Here is an 18,207-nt window from a genome sequence, read left to right as displayed (position 1 = left end):
AAAACGCAGAGCAAGAATTCCAACCTGGGTCAGGCACACACCAGACCGCGGAAGTTCCAGGAGTTCGCGCCCCCTGGACCATCCAACATTCCTACCTGCACACCTGCCTACTAGGACACACCCACTCAAATAAACAGGCACACACTGAGCCAATCCTTCCGGGAAATTCAGCACGCGCGTGGCCTGCAACTGTGCTGCCGCCGGTACCCGCTGCTCTCCAGAGGTTAGCGATGCCCGTTCACCCTCCCCCACCTCTGGAGAACCGACGGAAACGGTCCTGAGAACTACAACTCCCAAGCACACCCTCCTCTTCCGGCGCACAGCCTCCTGGGACTTGTTGTTCTACCCAGAACCCTGATATCCGCCGGTCCCGGCTCCGGCCGAGGACTCCATGTCCCAGCATGCCGCGGAACCGCAAGGCCGACGTTCAGAGGGCATCCTGCAGCCTCTCCGGGCGCGCAGGCGCAGCGCCGCTGTTTGTCGGCGCCTGAGAAGGGAGGAGGTACGGTCGAAGCCGAGGCCGAGGCGGAGCTGACAAGACTTGACTCCGACCCAGAACCAGCCTCCAGTCCCGCGTTGACCGTAGGGCCCCAGAGTGGATGGAGAAGATCGAGCCCTGAGATCACCGCCATTCCGGTCGGCGCGGTGGCCACACAGAGCAGGCAGTTAGGCGTGCCTAAGCTGCCCAAGGTCTTCCCTCAGATCCCCGGCGAGGGGCCTAGGCCCCGGCCCCGCGACCAGGCCCGGCTCTGCCCTTTGGGACCGGAGTCGACCCGACCGGAAGTGGAGCTTTCACCGGGGCCATAGGCCAGTGACTAGGTCGGACCCGGGCCTCCCGTCGGGGCCGGACTGGGACGAGGCCCCGGGGAGGCCCCTAGCCCACTAAACCCTTTCCTAAGGCCGACGCCCGCCAGGAAGATGCAGCGCGCCCTACCGGGCGCCCGCCAACACTTGGGGGCCATCCTGTCCAGCGCCAGCGTGGTGGTGAAGGCTCTGTGCGCTGCGGTACTATTCCTCTACCTGCTGTCCTTCGCCGTGGACACGGGCTGCCTGGCGGTCACCCCAGGCTACCTCTTTCCACCCAACTTCTGGATCTGGACCCTGGCCACCCATGGGCTGATGGAACAGCATGTGTGGGATGTGGCCATCAGCCTGGCCACAGTGGTGGTGGCTGGACGTTTGCTGGAGCCCCTCTGGGGGGCCTTGGAGCTGCTCATCTTCTTCTCAGTGGTGAACGTGTCAGTGGGGCTACTGGGGGCCTTCGCCTACCTCCTCACCTACATGGCTTCCTTCAACTTGGTGTACCTTTTCACTGTCCGCATCCACGGCGCCCTGGGCTTCCTAGGTGGTGTCCTGGTGGCACTCAAGCAAACCATGGGGGACTGTGTGGTCCTGCGAGTGCCTCAGGTGCGTGTCAGTGTGGTGCCCATGCTGCTCTTGGGGCTGCTGCTGCTGCTGCGGCTGGCCACACTGCTCCAGAGCCCAGCGCTGGCCTCCTATGGCTTTGGGCTGATCTCCAGTTGGGTGTATCTTCGCTTCTACCAGCGCCATAGCCGAGGCCGAGGCGACATGGCCGACCACTTTGCCTTTGCCACCTTCTTCCCTGATATCCTGCAGCCTGTGGTGGGGCTGTTGGCGAACTTGGTGCATGGCCTCCTGGTGAAGGTAAAGATATGCCAGAAGACAGTGAAGCGCTATGATGTGGGTGCCCCATCCTCCATCACCATCAGCCTCCCAGGCACAGACCCTCAAGACGCAGAGCGGAGAAGGTACTGTGGAATCTTCCAAAACCTTGTCGAGCTAGGATAGTATTATTAATCAAGTCACATTCCATCTGTTGAGGTGCTTGCTGTATGTAGGCTGGCAGCCTACAGTCAGATGTCGGGGCGGATTCAGAAAGAGAGAAAAGCCAGCTTGTGGCCTGGAGCTCAGCATTTAAGTGTCTGGGCTGCAGGAGGTGCTTTCCAAAATTAGGGAGTAAAAGTGGCCTTTCTCACCACTCAGGCCCCTTAAGTTTCAAGAAATGCCCTGCTTCCTTTTGAGCTGTGTGAGGGGCAAATGGAGAGCCAGGTACACGTAACCCTGGCCTTGTCTCAGAATCTCCAAATCCTAGACACTGGTCCTGTGGGAGCCAGAAACAACCTGCTGGTCCTTCTTCCCCTGTGAGAGAGGGACAGAGAAGGAAACATGGGATCCTTAAGAGATGGTCTGGGCCACCCTAGTTTCCAAACGCTGGACTACACCCTCTTCCTGAGCCTTAATTCAGATGTTGTGCTTCTCTCCCGCTTATTTATTGAGAGGGAAGCCTGGGGTATAACTAGACTTAGACACGCCCCCTCACCCCCACCACCCCCGCCTACTCTGGCAGGCATGTGTCACCAAACCCAGGGGACAGCCACATGACCCACCGAGGGAGCCTGCTGACTGCACCAGGAAGTGGAGACAACCTTTTCATTATCTGTAAACCAAGCCATCTGCACCATCAGGAATCCCAACTGAATTATTCACTGAATGCACCTTGGCCAGGGCAGGACAGATCTTTTTTAATCCATCTCTTTCTGTCTCTCCCAGGTCTGTGGACTTACCAGAGTGGTCACAGCTCTGTTTCCAACATTATTCTTTTTTTTTTTTTTTTTAATTTTATTTATTATTTTTGGCTGCGTCGGGTCTTCATCGCTTCGCGCAGGCTTTCTGTAGCTGCGGCGAGCGGGGGCTACTCTTCATTGCAGTGCGCGGGCTTCTCTTGTTGCAGAGCACAGGCTCTAGGCGCATGGGCTTCAGTAGTTGTGGCTCGTGGGCTCTAGAGCACAGGCTCAGTAGTTGTGGCGCACAGGCTAAGTTGCTCCACAGCATGTGGGATCCTCCCTGGCCAGGGATCGAACCCGTGTCCCCTGCATTGGCAGGCGGATTCGTAACCACTGCGCCACCAGAAGCCCCCTCAACATTATTTTTGAGTGTTTTTTTTGATGCAGTTACTTGAGTAGTGAAATTTAGAGCAGGCTCTGTTCATACTGTCTGCATTTGTCAAAGCCTTCTGCTTTTGCTCACCTGTGAAATGAGTTCTTAGCAGGCAGCTTTATGAATTCAGCTGGAGTTGTCCCTGTGCTTACTCTGCACTGGGGCTGTGGAGTGTGGGCCACACCCCTTTCTTGAAGGAGTTTCCAGCTGGGGAAGGCCACAGATTACTATGGTCCAAGGTGGCAGGTGTTGAAAAGTACACACGGCATGCTGCAGAGCTTAATTGTGGGCTCTACAGTTTGTGTCTCTGTGGCTGATGAATCCTAAAGACCGAGGTCTCTATTAACCTTATCCAGTGGAGGCAATGCGGTCAGGAGGGCTGGGCCTGGTAGAAACTGAGCTGTCTTCAGAGCTGTTCAGGTGATCCCAGGCCACAGTGGTGGCCCCTCCCCCAGTGGAGATCTTGGATTGTTAGGGTTGGCTGAACATTCAAAAAACCTCTACGCAGCCCCAAGAAAATGGACAGGTGGAGGCAGACTGGGGTGGGGGGTGTCAGGAAGTGGGTTCTTGGCATAGTCTTGTGGTTGTTACCTTGCTTGGGGATGGGGGTTACTCCACCAACCAGTTTGACATCTTGCTGCGTGCCATTCCCTGACCCAAAGAGCTAGTGATAGTGGGAGGCAGGGGTTCCTACCTTTGACCCTTGTGAGGGAGTGATTAGCGTGCCACCATCTCTCTACCTTGGCAGGCTTTAAACAGAATTGACAAGGCAGTCTCCAGAATGGGAGCCTGGGTCGCAGCATCCTGTCTGTGCCAAGTTGCCATGGTGCCAGGCTGGAGGACAGGGTGGAAGTGTGCTGGGGCTTTCTGTGCCTATGTTGTTGTTGTCCCTCTTGTCATGTTCCCTGGCATGGTGGAGATTTTGGTTTTCTGCTGGAACATGGAAGGCTATACAGGTCCCCCATGCTGGTGGCACAGACTTGGAGGCATCAGGGATCCACAGTGACCACTAGTAAAAGTGTTACCTGGCAGCATGGGCATCCCAACTCCTGGTGGGCAGGGTCCCAAGTGCACGTATATACTTTCTTCTAGCGAACTTTCCCACCTCCCCGCAGAGTGGGGTCTCCAGGGGTCTGCCCAGTGAAACCAGTAGGCTCTGGCCTGTGCCCTACCCACATGGATTGTTTCTCCTTCCTCTCCTCCTGCTAGGACGCTGTGTGTTCCTGCTCTAACACAGGTCCTGGTGGGTTTGGAGATTCTTCTCGGAAGGAGAATATTAGAGTCAGTTAGGAGGGGTGAGCTGACCAGGGTTGGCCCTGCTTCCCGGGCTGAGAGCCAAGGCAGGTGCTTGAGTTCCAAACTTCCCCACAGACCCTTGCCAGGGGGCTCAAAATACTCCTAACAAGGAGAGGGGGAGAAGTAATGCCTTGAATGTGATGCCAGTGCCCAGCAGAAACTCACATGTCCAGGGACTTGCCCTTCCACCTGTCTTCCCAGGGACACCAGCTTTGCCCAACCTTAGGCACCATCCTCAGAACCATTCCTGGGGCTGGCCTGTGGGCAGGCTGGCAGGCACCCAGCTGGCCTTCTCAGCCTGGAGGTGCCCCAGCTATGGAAGGAAGGCCCTACAGCCTTTGGGTCCTCATTCTGATGGCAGAGTGTGCCCTAATCCAATCCCTGTGGAGCCCTGGGCCCTGTATGGGGAAGGAGAACCCATAGGGTTCTGAGAGAGGAGTGTGAGCAGTACGGCATGTCAGTTTCCTGGGGGAAAGAGTGCAGGGCATGAGCCAAGTTCAGATCCCGAGTGACCTGTCATCTTTCCCCTGGCCCCAGGCAACTGGCTCTGAAGGCCCTCAACGAGCGGTTGAAGCGAGTGGAGGACCAGTCCGTCTGGCCCAGCATGGAAGACGATGAAGAGGAGGCTGGGGCCAAGGTGGATAGCCCTCTGCCGTCAGACAAGGCCCCCACGCTCCCAGGGAAGGGGCCTGTCCCAGAATCCAGCCTGATCACCTTTGAGGCAGCTCCCCCGAAGCTGTAACTCTAGACCACCTTGAGTGTAGCACCTCTTCTCCCAAGCCCCCCTTGACACACTCTCAGCTACTCCAGGGCACTGACTGCTCTGAGGAGAGGGAAGAAGGCCTGCTGGGGGTTGCCACAGACTTCTGCTATTTCTCGCCAACACTACCCAGGATTCTTGCTACCTGGTTCCAACTCCAGACAACCACTATGCCAGGCATGGGGCCTCTGAAGCACAGCCAGCCCAGGCCATCTGAGGTAAGACTGTACCTCAGCAGGCAGCCTCAGGCAAGTGGCTGCAGGGGCACTGGTGCCATGGCTCCTAAGCCAACCCTCACACCTGATACTGGTTGCCGAGAGCCCTGAGCCAAGGCAAGGATTTGCCAAAAACATTCTGGGGGTCCAGCCAGTGCAGGAGCCAGTGCAGGGCTGTACATCCCTGCCTGCCCACAAAGAGACTACATTCATGTCAAGATTTCTGATTCCCTCTGCTGTGGCCATAGCTGCTTCTGGGCCAGAACAGTCACAGCTCCCAGGTATTTTCTACAGGACCACTTGAGTGGGCAGCCAAGCCCAGCCTCGCAGTATCAATAAAGCAGTTCTTTGAGGTATGGCTCCTGGGCTCTGTTAGACCACCTTGTGCAGGCCCCTCATCATGCTCAACTGCAGAGTTAGACAGGGACTTAACTCTAGGTTCAAGGGCTTGGTCACCAAAGCTACTCCAGCTGGATAAAAAGCCCATTGCCCTCATCCCCTTCCCCCCATCACACTCCCCCTTGCCTCACCACCACATGCCCACTGTCAAGCAGTCTTCCCAGAGCTGTCACCTCAGGCTCTTACTTACTTTCTGCCTCCCTGCACTACCTGGTGAAGGAGGCCCTGCCTGGAGGACCTGATAATTAAGCGCCTCTCTATCATAAGGAGTTGTTCTTATCCATGGCTCACCTCTAAGACAGAGTGCTCAGGGCCTGACACCTAGGGAGGCAGCCCATCCCCAGCTCCCATCCTGTCATTGCCCAGATTTGACCACCACAGTCTAGAAACTCCAACATAGTGAGCAGCTGGGAGACTGAAATACACACAGCCGCACCATTCACAGCTACAGCCCTCGGGCCTCCTAGGGCCCTGGGTGGCATGGGGTGCTTAGCCAGATCCGGGGGGCTAGTGTGCCAGGAGAGCCTTAGCCCCTCAGTGAGCAGCCAGGGACGGGTCCCCATCTTGCCCAGCTGCCCATTTTTTCATGCTGATGGCATTAGCAAGAACTATCCCCAGCTTTGGACTGTTCCTCCCATCCAGTCTTTTCAGTCTTTATATATATATATATATATATATATATTTGGCCGCGCCTCACGGCACGTGGGATCAAACCCACGCCCCCTGCCTTGGAAGTGCGGAGTCTTAACCACCAGACCACCGGGAAAGTCCCTTCAGTCTCTTTTAAAATTTTATTTTACTTTTTTCTCTTATCTCATTTCTGGACATACCAGCACAAGTTGAGTTGCTGTGGGCAGGGGGCAGTCTTGAAACCCAACTTCATCCAGACACATGATCCATAAACTCCTCTGGGATGGCAGAGAAAGAAGGAAAGGAGAGGTACTCCAGCATGAGGAGCAAGTAATAGTGTCACACAAAGGACTCCGGCTACCCGTGACCGCACCAGTGCCTGAGGTGTCCCGTGACCAAGTCAACTGAGAGAGTCCAGGAGGTCTCAGCCCCGGCTACCACACTGAGGGGCAAATCCAGGCTTCCCCTGGTTCTGGGAAGAGCTCATGGCTGGATCCTCTTGCGGTACAGGTAGGCGTTGCTCACCTGGTTCATAATGACCAAGCTAGTAACGACAGGGCATAGCACAGCCAGGTACCAGACCCCACCAGTGACTGTGGCAGTGAACCAGAGTGAGTACATGCCCAACAAGAGGCTGGCACTACCCAGAAGGTAGCCCACCAACCCAGAAGTGGCATGGTACAGCTTGAGCTTGGCCAGGGGCCATCGAGGCAGCAATTTGGGGTAGAGCAGCCCCACCCCACCTGAGCACTGCAGCCCTGCCCACAGCACAGCTAGCAGCCCTGCCCGCCCATGCCACGTAGCCAGGTGGGCTTTGCCAAGCTGTTCCTTGTGAAGGATGACAAGGCCCAGGCCCAGCAGTGCACACAGCAGGGCTAGCAGCTGCAGAACCCAGTGGCAGCGTGCTCGGCCCTTCCGCGAGAGGGAGCGCAGCAGCGAACTCTCAGGAGAGAACACCAGCAGTGCCTCGGTCATCAGGAAAGAGAACTGGGGAGACAGGGATGGGACACTAAATGAGAGTGCTGCCCAGCAGAAGGGAAGAAAGCTTTAGATATAACCTAAGCTGCCAGCTAGTGTGGGCAGATTCCGCTTCATTCTCTCCCCACTAACAAGTATCTATTTGGTGGCACAAGAGTGGAGAACTCCATCTGGGACAGAACATCTGCTCTGAGTAACCAGCAAGAGGTACCTCTCCACACTGCTTCTAGGTGCTATTCTGAAATGTCATCTCTGCTGTGCTACCCAGCAAACACAAGGTTTGAGATGTGGCAGTTATAAATGATTCACAAGCTTTGTTTTTCTGACACAGGACTGGATACAATTTCTTGGCAAGAGTTGGCCACATGGGTGCACTGTTACAGGAAAATTAGGTGCATCACTATAAATTAAGGTGAAAAGGGACACAGGTATACCCAAATGCATATTCTAAGCCTCCTGCCTGGAGGTGGACGAAGCCTCATTTTGTGCTTAGACAAACCCATTTGCCCTGCATCTCGAATACTCTAGTTCAAGCGTGGGATATAAACTATAGGCAGGAGTTGGAGCATACAGTGCATCTAACCCCACATCCCATTACTCCAAACAGATATTAAGTGTTCATTAACATTTAGAGGGCGCTAAGACCACCACCCATGGCTATGCTCCCTCCCATCCCTAAGAGCTGGCCAGGCCCACTACTTACAGCCAGAGACATAAGCACAGGGTGCCAGGAGAAGAGACCTGGAATGAGAAGAGGAAGCCTCGTGAAGCTGAAGCAAGAAGAACCCAGCCACGCCAATCCCCACAGGCTGAGGAGTATGAGTAGCTCATCGCCCAAGGAGGTGCTGCCAAAATGCAAGCCCCTTCTTGCTGCAACAAACTGACCCCATACCTATCATCTCTTCCTGGACCCTCCCTGGATCAGAAGCCATGCTTTGCCACTCTTCTGGCAGTCCTCCCTCCTTCCCCCTGCACTTTGCAAGAGGCAGCTAAGTGGAGCACCAAGACAAGAGAAGCCAGGTACTCTATGGGACCTGGCCAAGCTGGCAGAGCCCCAACTCTCATCTATTCCACCCCACTTATTCCTCCAGCATAGCATGTCCCTCAGCCAACCAGGCCTTTCCCAGGAGTCAGATCCAAGGCTTACTATTGCCCCTGCTCCCCAGGAAAAGTGACACTTTCCTTCCCAAAAGTCAATTATGAATTCTACTTACTGGAGCCAGGCCTGGCAAGTACAGCCACAAAGATGGTGAAGCCCAGGGCCACAATGTGAGCAGCAGCCCCAGATGCAGTGCGCAGAGCTCGGTATATGTGCGACTCGGTCTCCACAGAAAGGGCCATGGTCAACCAGGCCGGCTGTAGCCTGAAAGCATAGCAGAGTAAGCAAGGGTCTCTGGTGCCCGCTGTCCACTCCTTTCACTGGAGCAAGGGTTGCGGGGCAGGAATGCCACTCTCTTCCAAAAAGTTAAGGTAGGAAGGGACGGTACTAAGGCAGGCACCAGGAATAGTCGAGGACTGGTGGCCTGTCAGCGTGTACCCGCATCTGAATTGGCACTGATCACTGGCCCACCTTCCAGGTAAGATAGGCAAGGCCGTGTAATAGACTACAAATCCCAGCGTGCACCACGCCGTCGCCGGGCGGGGGCGCCTGCTGGAAGGGCGTGAAGCACTACGGGAATTGTAGTTCCTAGTTGCGTCGAAATTACGGCCTGAGTCCCTTTGCGCACAGCCTCCCCACCTGCCGCTGGCATGCTTCCCCTACACGCTAGGGATTCGCCTGCCTCACCCGCAGCGCCGACCTGACGAGGTGGTTCCCTCCCGAGAAAGTGGGTTACTCGGGGCTCTGCCGCGCGCCCTGCCGCTCCGTCGCGGAGCCTCTTAACTTCCGGGTGCGACGCCTCTCCATCCGGGACTTCCTGGGACAGTCCCCCGCAGCCACACGGCTGAGTCGCGCTGCACAGGCGCTGTTGAGCAGATGGCCTCACGGGTGTTCAGTGCGCAGGCGTGCTTGACCAGGCAGCCCAAACCTCCGGGCTGTTTCTGACAGGTGCTCCCAGGGACAGTGGCGCCAGCTACGGACCCCGGCCCCACTAGCGCCATGGGCAGTAGCTGCCGCATCGAATGCATATTCTTCAGCGAGTTCCACCCCACGCTGGGACCCAAGATCACCTATCAGGTGCCATCCGGGCTCGCGGGGCATGGGAGGCAAGGTAGAGGGACGCTCGGGGGAGTTCAGCCAGATGCCTGGAAGCGGTGGAACCCAGTGCCCCGTGCTGCACGCAGGCACGCCACCCCTTCATTCGCGGAAAATCGTGAACCAAAAGTATATTCAGACCCAGTCCCAGGCTCCCGGTGTGGCAAGGCAAACAAACATTCACATAGGCAGTGATTGTGGGAAATCGGGCTGTGGGGGCCCAGGGGAGGTGCCAGGTTCTACGAGAGGTGTGAGTGGTGATCCACTAGTATCCCTGGATGCATCGGAATTTAGGTGAGGCAGGAGTGTGCCAGGTGGAGGGTACAGCGTATGCAAAAGCCAGGAGGTAGGTGAGAACATAATGTGTGTTTGGAAACACAAAAGAGTGGGCCTGGGTGGATGGGAGAGAGGAGAAACCCTGGAGAAGAGGGATTAGGTCTTGGGGCTCACCCTGTGTATTCCACCTAGTTATAAGGTCCACTAAGGGGATTCTTGTCACTCCCTTCCACAGGTCCCCGAGGACTTCATCTCCCGGGAGCTGTTTGACACCGTCCAGGTGTATATCATCACCAAGCCAGAGCTGCAGAATAAGCTCATCACTGTGTGAGGCCCTAGCTGGGGGGTTGGGAGGGTTCCCAGGAGGAGTGGAAAGACTTGGGGGTGAGAGGAGCCTGACTCTGTTCCCATCTGTTCCCCTCGTCCAGCACAGCCATGGAGAAGAAACTGATTGGCTGCCCCGTGTGCATCGAGCACAAGAAGTACAGCCGCAATGCCCTGCTCTTCAACCTAGGCTTCGTGTGTGATGCCCAGGCCAAGACTTGTGCCCTTGAGCCCATCGTCAAAAAGCTGGCTGGCTACCTGACCACACTGGAGGTATGCAACACGATGGCCTTGGGTGGATGGGCTTGGGTGGATGGGCAGGCAGAGTTAGGGAAGGTGTTCGCATGTCTCCAAAGCCCTCCAGACCCGGGAACCTTCCAGAGTAGGATGCCAGCCAAGGGTCCTGGGGTGTGCCCACCATGCTGTCCATGCTCCATCCAGCTAGAGAGCAGCTTCGTGTCCACGGAGGAGAGCAAACAGAAGTTGGTGCCCATCATGACCATCTTGCTGGAGGAGCTAAATGCCTCAGGCCGGTGCACTCTGCCCATCGGTATGGCCCAGCCTCTGTAAGGACAGCAGAGGGGTCAAGGAGGGATGGGAAAGTGTCAGGGGAAGGTGAACCCAGTCAAGGACAAGACTCATGAACAAATTGGTGGCCAGGAAATAGCCATGAGCTGAGCTGATGATGTCCAGGGCCCAGTGCGTGATGGGGCTGGAGAGGGGGAGGCCAGTAGAGCTCTCTAGCTCTGCTCCTTGGGCGTGTTCCTTCCCCTGTATGGACCTCAGTCTGTTGCTCCATAAAAGGGGAAGATGGCCCTACCCAGAGTCACCTGCCTGCCTCAAGGGTGGCTGGGAGGACTGGATGGTAATTGATGGCCTCTTGGAATAGATGGCACTGAGGATATGGGTGGGGTTCCCTGCAGATGAGTCTAACACCATCCACTTGAAGGTGATTGAGCAGCGGCCTGACCCTCCTGTGGCCCAGGAGTATGATGTGCCTGTCTTTACCAAAGACAAGGAGGATTTCTTCAACTCACAGTGGGACCTCACCACACAACAGGTATGCTAGCCCTCCCTGGCTATCATGACCTGCGGCTGGCCACAGCCCTGGCCTCATCCCACCCCTACTGACCCTGCTCTTCCCTGCCCAGATCCTGCCCTACATTGATGGTTTCCGCCACGTCCAGAAGATCTCAGCCGAGGCAGACGTGGAGCTCAACCTAGTGCGCATCGCCATCCAGAACCTGCTGTGAGTGGGGAACAGTGACACTCAGGACAGGGTCGCCAGTCAGGAAGAGCCCAGGGGCCCTGAGTGTGGGAGCTGGGAAGGCATGGCCCTCAGAAGCTGAGCACAGCTATCTCCCCCAGGTACTACGGCGTTGTGACACTGGTGTCCATCCTCCAGGTAGGTGTGTCTGGGGTCTGATTAAATGGAGAATGGATCATGTGGCTGAGCCCAATTGGGGCTGTGTCAGACTTCCAAGCCCCTCACTCAGGCCCCTGTGCCTCCTGCTACCCTCCAGTACTCCAATGTGTACTGCCCGACGCCCAAGGTCCAGGATCTAGTAGATGACAAGTCCCTGCAGGAGGCGTGTCTATCCTACGTGACCAAGCAAGGTATTAGCAGGCTCTGGGGGAGGCCATCTCAGGGAGGGCAGGGCCACCTGGAGAGCTGATCCCTGATGCCTACAGGGCACAAAAGGGCCAGTCTCCGGGATGTGTTCCAGCTGTACTGCAGCCTGAGCCCTGGCACTACTGTGAGAGATCTCATTGGCCGCCACCCCCAACAGCTGCAGCACGTTGATGAACGGTCAGAGGGGGATCCCCTGGGGCATGGAAGGTTTGCCTGAGGGCAGGTACACTCTCTGTGTCTCTCCCGAGCCCTGGGTCAGAGAGAAAGCAGGAGATTCCTGATGAGCAGAATCATGTGGCACTGCTACTCCAGGAAGGCTTCCTGGAGGTGATGGGTTTGAAGTCCAGTCTGGTCACTGAAACAAAACTGGAGGGGAGACTGGCCTGGCTAGAAGGAGGCCTGGCCAGAGCATCACCCCTTTCTTCCTCAACCCTCACCCCAGGAAGCTGATCCAGTTCGGGCTTATGAAGAACCTCATCCGGCGACTACAGAAGTATCCCGTGCGGGTGTCTCGGGAGGAGCGGAGCCACCCTGCCAGGCTTTACACAGGCTGCCACAGTTACGATGAGATCTGCTGCAAGACAGGTAGAGGCAGGCAGGACCACTGAGGTGGGGTCAGGGCAGGGTGGCCAGGCCAAGGCTTCTGACCTCACCTCCACCACACCACCCAGGCATGAGCTACCAAGAGCTGGATGAACGGCTGGAAAATGACCCCAACATCATCGTCTGCTGGAAGTGAGGCTGGTGGCGGCTGGACCAGGCACACAGCTATGGCTATTCTCTCCTCCTAAGCCTTGCCTGGTGCATGAGGACTAGACCTACAAACTAGTCCATACTGTCTCAAAGTTAACCCTCATTTCTATAAATAAAGTCATCCATTTCAACCTACCTTTATTGAATACTGCCTCTGAGTCAGCCACCAGAGAGAACTTGCAGTGAAAGAAATAGCCATGGTCCGACGCCCTGGAGCACCATCTGGTGGCCAGAACCAACAATGGGCATGTAAAAGTGCCTGCTAATTATAAACTGAAATAAATAGCCAGAAAGAATCAATGGGGAAGCTGAGATGAAAAGTGAGTTGGGATGGGAGCTGAGGCTGCTCTGCATCAGATTCTCAAGGAAGGCCTAGCTGAACTGACTTAAATTGAACTCTGAAGGAGGAAGAGTATTCCAGACAGAGGTAACAGGCGCAAAAGCCCTGAAGCAAAAGCCGCTTTAGGATGTATGAGGAAGCCAAGGGAAGCCCATGGGGCTGGAACATATTGTAGAAGACAAGGGGGAGAGGGGGAAGAAATGAAGTCCCGAGGTAGGAGAGGGGACAAGAGCCTGATTCTGCAGAGTTGCTGGTAAGCTGCTTTGGACATAGTATTTTGAGGGCCAGAGGCAGCCAGATTCACACTCATGTGAGGAAGTAATGTCTCATATACACCTTTAAAAGACTCCTGGTGGGAATTCCCTGGCAGTCCAATGGTTAGGACTTAGGGCTCTCACTGCCGAGGGCCGAGGTTCAATCCCTGGTCGGGGAGCTAATATCCTACATGCCACGCGGCGTGGCCAAAAAAAAAAAGACTCCTGGCTACTCAGGAAGGTCAAGGGTGGAAATGGGTCCAGTAAAAAGACCACAGTAGTTACCTCATGAGAGGTGATGGCAGCCTGGCCTAGGATGGAGAGAAGCTGTGAGCCCTGCGCAGTATTTCGGGTGTAGAGCCAACAAGGTGGAGCTGCGCGCGAGGAATACTGGAGCGAGGAGGCCACGGAGAGGAGCATCCGTGTGGGCGGAGAGGGAGCAGCTACAGGGAGAGCTGGTGGGGGGCGGGCCGACTTGACGTCCATCCGAGGAGGAAGCTAGAACGCAAGAGTCTGTAACTCAGGGAGACCCGTGAGCCGCAGCCAGTTGTGAGGGAGAAAGCTCCAGGAATCTAAGGAGGGTTGCTACCCGTAGCCTGGCAAGCAGGCAGACGCTGGCGTGACGGGACCCAGCGCGGGCCGCCAGCAGGGGCGGGACCCAGGCCGCAATGCGCAGGCGTTGAGCTAACCGTTTCCATGGCGGCGAGGACTCACGCTCCGCAACCGCTCTACAACCGTAGGGCCCCAGACTTCGGCCCCGCAGGAGACCGTGGTCCCCAAGCGTGTCAGCATCCACATCTCAGCGCAGGCCGCTGCTCGCGGTCAGCCGAACCCCACCTTCCCGCTTCCGGTCCCTTGCGCCGACATGGGCGACCTGGAGTTGCTGCTGCCCGGGGAGGCTGACGTGCTAGTGCGGGGACTGCGCAGCTTCCAGCTGCGCGAGATGGGCTCCGGAGGGTGAGGCAGCTGGATCCGGGGTCAGGTGGAGTCATGGGGTCAGAGTCCTTGAGTGGAGGAGTGTGGGCCTGACATTGGGGGGAAGGGTTGCCCGGCGTGGAGGGGCCCCTCGGTGGGGAGGTAAAGCTCTCCGAGACAGGGTTATATGGTCCTGAGCCACCTTGGACCCCGGTTAGGCTTCAGTAGGACCCAGCCCCCACACCCACTCCTACTGCACACATGTGCACCCACATGCACACACCCTGTCTGGGCAGGTGGAACCAGCAGCACGAGAACCTCGAGAAGCTGAACATGCAGGCTATCCTTGATGCCACGGCCAGCCAGGGCGAGCCCATCCAGGAGCTGCTGGTCACCCATGGGAAGGTAGGTTGGAGTCACAGGCAGGGTTCCTGTCTTCTCACCACCCCCCATCCCCACCAGTCTACCCCTCAGGAACACCCTGGGTGCCTGCACTTCCCTCTGGCTGGCACCCCTGTCCTCCCCAAAGGAAAAGGAAAAGTGTGTTACACATTTGATTTTGCAGCCCTATGGGACAGGACCCTGGCATGCCAGGTGGGGTGTAGGATGTGAGTTGATCAGGGAGATAATCCTGGATCCTAGAACAGCCTAGGCTGTAGGGGGAGGGCCCAAGTTCTAAAGGCATTCCTGAATAGACTGTCGGGCTAGAGGGGGGCACCCACTAAAGTGGGGTGGGACTTTGGCATAGAAGAAGGCAACCTTCCCAACATGAGAGAGAGGGAGTTAGAAACCAGGGATTGGCTTAACTGGAATGTGAGCCAGGAGGTGGCACCAGTAGATGACCTGAAATATCACTTGACAGAAAGATTCCTCTGCAAGGAAAAGGTGGAGCCCCCTACTGGGGTATGAGGTAGGAATAGGGCACTGTGAAGGGCCCTGAATAAGAGTGAGGCCAAGGGCTTCCCTGGTGGCGCAGTGGTTGAGAGTCCGCCTGCTGATGCAGGGGACACGGGTTCGTGCCCCGGTTCGGGAAGATCCCACATGCCGCGGAGCGGCTAGGCCCGTGAGCCATGGCCTTTGAGCCTGCGCCTCCAGAGCCTGTGCTCTGCAACGGGAGAGGCCACAACAGTGAGAGGCCCGCGAACCGCAAAAAAAAAAAAAAAAAAAATGAGTGAAAGGACAGGGACGAGAGAGGGAATGAGCAGGAGGCTGGTCTGAGAGGTACACTTGAATCGGGGAGGACCTGACAAGGGCTCAGGTGGAGGGGGAGCATGGCAGCCTGGGGACAAGGCAAGGGCCAGTAATAGGAAGCCTGGGGAGTGCCCCCACAGAGATGTCGGGGGGCAGCTGGAAATGAAGGTCTAAGCTGCAAATGAAGGTCTAAGGTGCAGGAGAGAGATCGGGAAGGAATTCATGGAGCAGAGGGAGAGTCTGGAGCCCAGGGGAGTTTGAGGAGGGCTGGGCTGGGCTGAGCCAGAGTATGGGAGGGTTGCCAGCCTAAGTAGGCCCACCTCATCCCTGTCCTTCCCCTCCCCTTCAAAGATCCCGACGCTGGTGGTGGAGCTGATTGCAGTGGAGATGTGGAAGCAGAAGGTGTTCCCTGTGCTGTGCAGGCTGGAAGACTTCAAGCCCCCAAACACTTTTCCCATTTACATGGTGGTGAGCCATCAGTTCATACCCCTTCCCACCCCTTCAGAGGGCCCTGGACTAGAGAGAGTAGCTGGTAGCCCCTATCCCTCTCTCAGCAGCCCTGTCCTCCTCTTTATCAGTTACACCATGAGGCCTCCATCATCAACCTCCTGGAGACAGTATTCTTCCACAAGGTGAGGCACCAGCCCTGCCCATTGGCTAGGCTAGGCCGGGGCCTGGCAGCAAGGGGGGTTGTGTCTGTTTGGGAAGGGCATCAGAGGCAGAATGTTTCCCCTCCACCTGCCCCTCAGGAGGTGTGTGAGTCAGCAGAGGACACCATCTTGGACCTGGTGGACTACTGCCACCGCAAACTGACTCTGTTGGTCGCCCAGAGTGGCCATGGTGGCCCCCCTGAGGAGGAGGAGTCCCAGTATGGCACCCCCATGCAGGTGGGCTGAGGTTTCCGGGGGTTGGCAAGGGCTAGACCCAGGCTCCCCTAGCTTGAACACCATGTGCCCCACCCCAGGAGCTGCAGAAGCAGGCAGAGCTGATGGAATTTGAGATCGCACTGAAGGCCCTCTCAGTGCTGCGCTACATCACAGACTGTGTGGACAGGTGGGCTGTCCTGCTAAGCTGGGGCCTGCAGTGGAGGGCTGGTAGTCTGGGCCTGTAGCCTCAGCTCACCTCTCCATCCACGTCCCTAGCCTTTCCCTGAGCACCTTGAGCCGCATGCTCAGCACCCACAATCTGCCCTGTCTCCTGGTGGAACTGCTGGAGCACAGTCCCTGGAGCCGGCAGGAAGGCGGTAAGGTCCTCCTCCACCTGCCTAAGCCCCAGTTCACTGCTTCCAGGACATCCTCCAGGATTGATGGGGTGGGCAGCTTGCACACAGGCAGAAAACTTTGCCCCCTTGACCACAGAGAATACCAGGATGCCTCACCCAAAGTGGGCCTAGACCTGGACTCTGCAGCAGGCAGGGCCTGTGTGTCTACCACTGAGGACTCACCCTGCTCTGAAGTGAGCAGAGCCCCAGCATGGGCACATCCTGTGCCCAGACAGTGGTCAGTCCCTAGCCCGCACAGCTGGCTCACTCACAGAGCATGCAACGCCTGCACACAGTATGCTGGTTCCTCTCCCCAGGCAAGCTGCAGCAATTTGAGAGCGGCCGTTGGCAGACAGTGTCCCCTTCAGAGCAGCAAAAGCTGAGCAAGTTGGATGGGCAGGTGTGGATCGCCCTGTACAATCTGCTGCTAAGCCCTGAGGCCCGGGCCCGCTACTGCCTCACAAGCTTTGCCAAAGGACAGCTACTCAAGGTAGGGAATTCCTCCCACACCAGTCACCACCGCCCCAGCACTGCCCCATGCCTCCCTTGATCTTTATTTTTGCCCACTCACCTCAGCCCCAGCCCTGTCTCCACACCTTGGGCCTCAGGTGACACAGCAGCTAGTAGGACATGGGTCCCACTGGCACCCTCAGCTCAGCCCAGCTCAGGCCCTCTTTGTTCCTCGACCCCCTGACCGGCACCGCTTCACACTGGCCTCCCCTGGATACCCTTGCAGCTTCGGGCCTTCCTCACAGACACACTGCTCGACCAGCTGCCCAACCTGGCAGACCTGCAGGGTTTCCTGGCCCACCTGGCCTTGACCGAAGCCCAGCCCCCTAAGAAGGACCTGGTGTTGGAACAGGTAGGCACTAGGAAGTTAGTTGTTCAGGACCACTGCCCACTTTACCAGCTCCTCCCTGCCACTCTCCACTTCTCTTCCCCAGATCCCAGAAACCTGGGAGCGGCTAGAGCGAGAGAACAGAGGCAAGTGGCAGGCTATTGCCAAGCATCAGCTGCGGCATGTATTCAGCCCCTCGGAGCAGGAACTGAGGCTGCAGGCACGAAGGTGAGGCCTGCTGAGCTGGCAGAAAGGGTAGAAGGGAGGCAGAAGACATGGATGTGGGTAGGGCCGCTCCCGTCCACCCACCCACCAGGTCCAGCCAAGTCCTCCTGACCCTTTTCCCAGGTGGGCGGAGACCTACAGACTGGACGTGCTAGAGGCAGTGGCTCCAGAGCAGCCCCGCTGTGCCTACTGCAATGCAGAGGCCTCCAAGCGCTGCTCACGATGCCAGAATGAGTGGTATTGCAGCAGGTGAGGGTATCCTAGGACCTTGGACCCCTGAGTCCCACTGCCATACCTCTCATAGCACGGCATCCTCACTGGCCCATTTGCCTGCAGGGAGTGCCAAGTCAAGCACTGGGAGAAGCATGGAAAGGCTTGTGTCCCGGCAGCCCAGGGTGACAGAGCCAAGTGAAGGCTGCAGCTGCTGAGGGCCGAGCACCCATGCCATACAACCCCGTGCCCCTGAACCTCTGGATCTCAGTCCGGCCTCTGCAAGCGCCCCAGCCTCCCAGGTGGTGAGGATAGCAGACGGGAAGAGCTGCTGACCCATCTCCCCCAGCAAAGCACTCGCCACTTCCTGCTCCATCCGGCGGGTAGGCTTAGGGTGCAGCCTCAGCAAGCTGGGGCAGGAGGCCTGGGCCGGGGGCAAGGATCGGATGTGAGGACCCTCTTCCTCCAGTACAGTAAAGCTAGCTTCCAGAAACACGCCTGTTTCCGCGTGGCCCTTTGAGGTCGTCGTGGTTGTTAGGGGGAGGGGAATTGCTCGC

General features: G+C 57.2%; 4 protein-coding genes across 7 annotated transcripts; 3 read left to right on the top strand and 1 right to left on the bottom strand.

Annotated features, from left to right (window-relative positions):
• The first annotated feature begins 465 nt into the window (after window positions 1–465).
• Window positions 466–5,581, top strand: TMEM115 (transmembrane protein 115). Its single transcript, XM_022573034.3, has 2 exons — window positions 466–1,769; window positions 4,792–5,581. Exons 1-2 carry the CDS (start codon window positions 919–921, stop codon window positions 4,994–4,996), a joined length of 1,056 nt encoding a protein of 351 aa, XP_022428742.2. The 5' UTR covers window positions 466–918; the 3' UTR covers window positions 4,997–5,581.
• CYB561D2 (cytochrome b561 family member D2) lies at window positions 2,620–9,155 on the bottom strand. Its single transcript, XM_022573035.3, has 4 exons — window positions 9,023–9,155; window positions 8,451–8,599; window positions 7,940–7,977; window positions 2,620–7,245 (listed from the first exon to the last, which is right to left on the bottom strand). Exons 2-4 carry the CDS (start codon window positions 8,575–8,577, stop codon window positions 6,742–6,744), a joined length of 669 nt encoding a protein of 222 aa, XP_022428743.1. The 5' UTR covers window positions 8,578–8,599; window positions 9,023–9,155; the 3' UTR covers window positions 2,620–6,741.
• On the top strand, window positions 7,899–12,551 carry NPRL2 (NPR2 like, GATOR1 complex subunit). Of its 2 annotated transcripts, none has more exons than XM_030762400.2 (11): window positions 7,899–8,256; window positions 9,942–9,986; window positions 10,135–10,303; window positions 10,472–10,580; window positions 10,954–11,090; window positions 11,182–11,279; window positions 11,399–11,435; window positions 11,554–11,647; window positions 11,723–11,840; window positions 12,106–12,248; window positions 12,335–12,551. In XM_030762400.2, the coding sequence occupies exons 1-11, from the start codon at window positions 8,090–8,092 to the stop codon at window positions 12,400–12,402; spliced, it is 1,185 nt and encodes a 394-aa protein (XP_030618260.2). In that variant the 5' UTR covers window positions 7,899–8,089; the 3' UTR covers window positions 12,403–12,551. The 2 variants fall into 2 exon arrangements, with proteins under 2 accessions (XP_030618260.2, XP_022428741.1); XM_022573033.2 differs by lacking the exon at window positions 7,899–8,256 and adding an exon at window positions 8,283–9,412 and having other exon boundaries at window positions 9,942–10,033.
• A 98-nt stretch (window positions 12,552–12,649) lies between these two features.
• Window positions 12,650–18,145, top strand: ZMYND10 (zinc finger MYND-type containing 10). Of its 3 annotated transcripts, XM_022573037.3 has the most exons (12): window positions 12,650–13,967; window positions 14,222–14,330; window positions 15,468–15,584; window positions 15,695–15,748; window positions 15,866–16,003; window positions 16,081–16,169; window positions 16,259–16,359; window positions 16,695–16,867; window positions 17,114–17,239; window positions 17,322–17,443; window positions 17,564–17,689; window positions 17,777–18,145. In XM_022573037.3, exons 1-12 carry the CDS (start codon window positions 13,876–13,878, stop codon window positions 17,850–17,852), a joined length of 1,323 nt encoding a protein of 440 aa, XP_022428745.2. In that variant the 5' UTR covers window positions 12,650–13,875; the 3' UTR covers window positions 17,853–18,145. The 3 variants fall into 3 exon arrangements, with proteins under 3 accessions (XP_022428745.2, XP_089775518.1, XP_089775519.1); XM_089919392.1 differs by having other exon boundaries at window positions 15,695–16,003; XM_089919393.1 differs by lacking the exon at window positions 17,564–17,689 and having other exon boundaries at window positions 15,695–16,003.
• The last annotated feature ends 62 nt before the right edge of the window (window positions 18,146–18,207 follow it).

This window comes from Delphinapterus leucas, chromosome 10, assembly GCF_059928025.1.
Source record: "Delphinapterus leucas isolate spDelLeu-1000000601 "Yukka" chromosome 10, BTC_Dleu_Yukka2, whole genome shotgun sequence".
NCBI lineage: Eukaryota > Metazoa > Chordata > Mammalia > Artiodactyla > Monodontidae > Delphinapterus > Delphinapterus leucas.
Note: the sequence above shows the minus strand (reverse complement) of the source record. Positions and strands in the feature narration are given on the sequence as shown.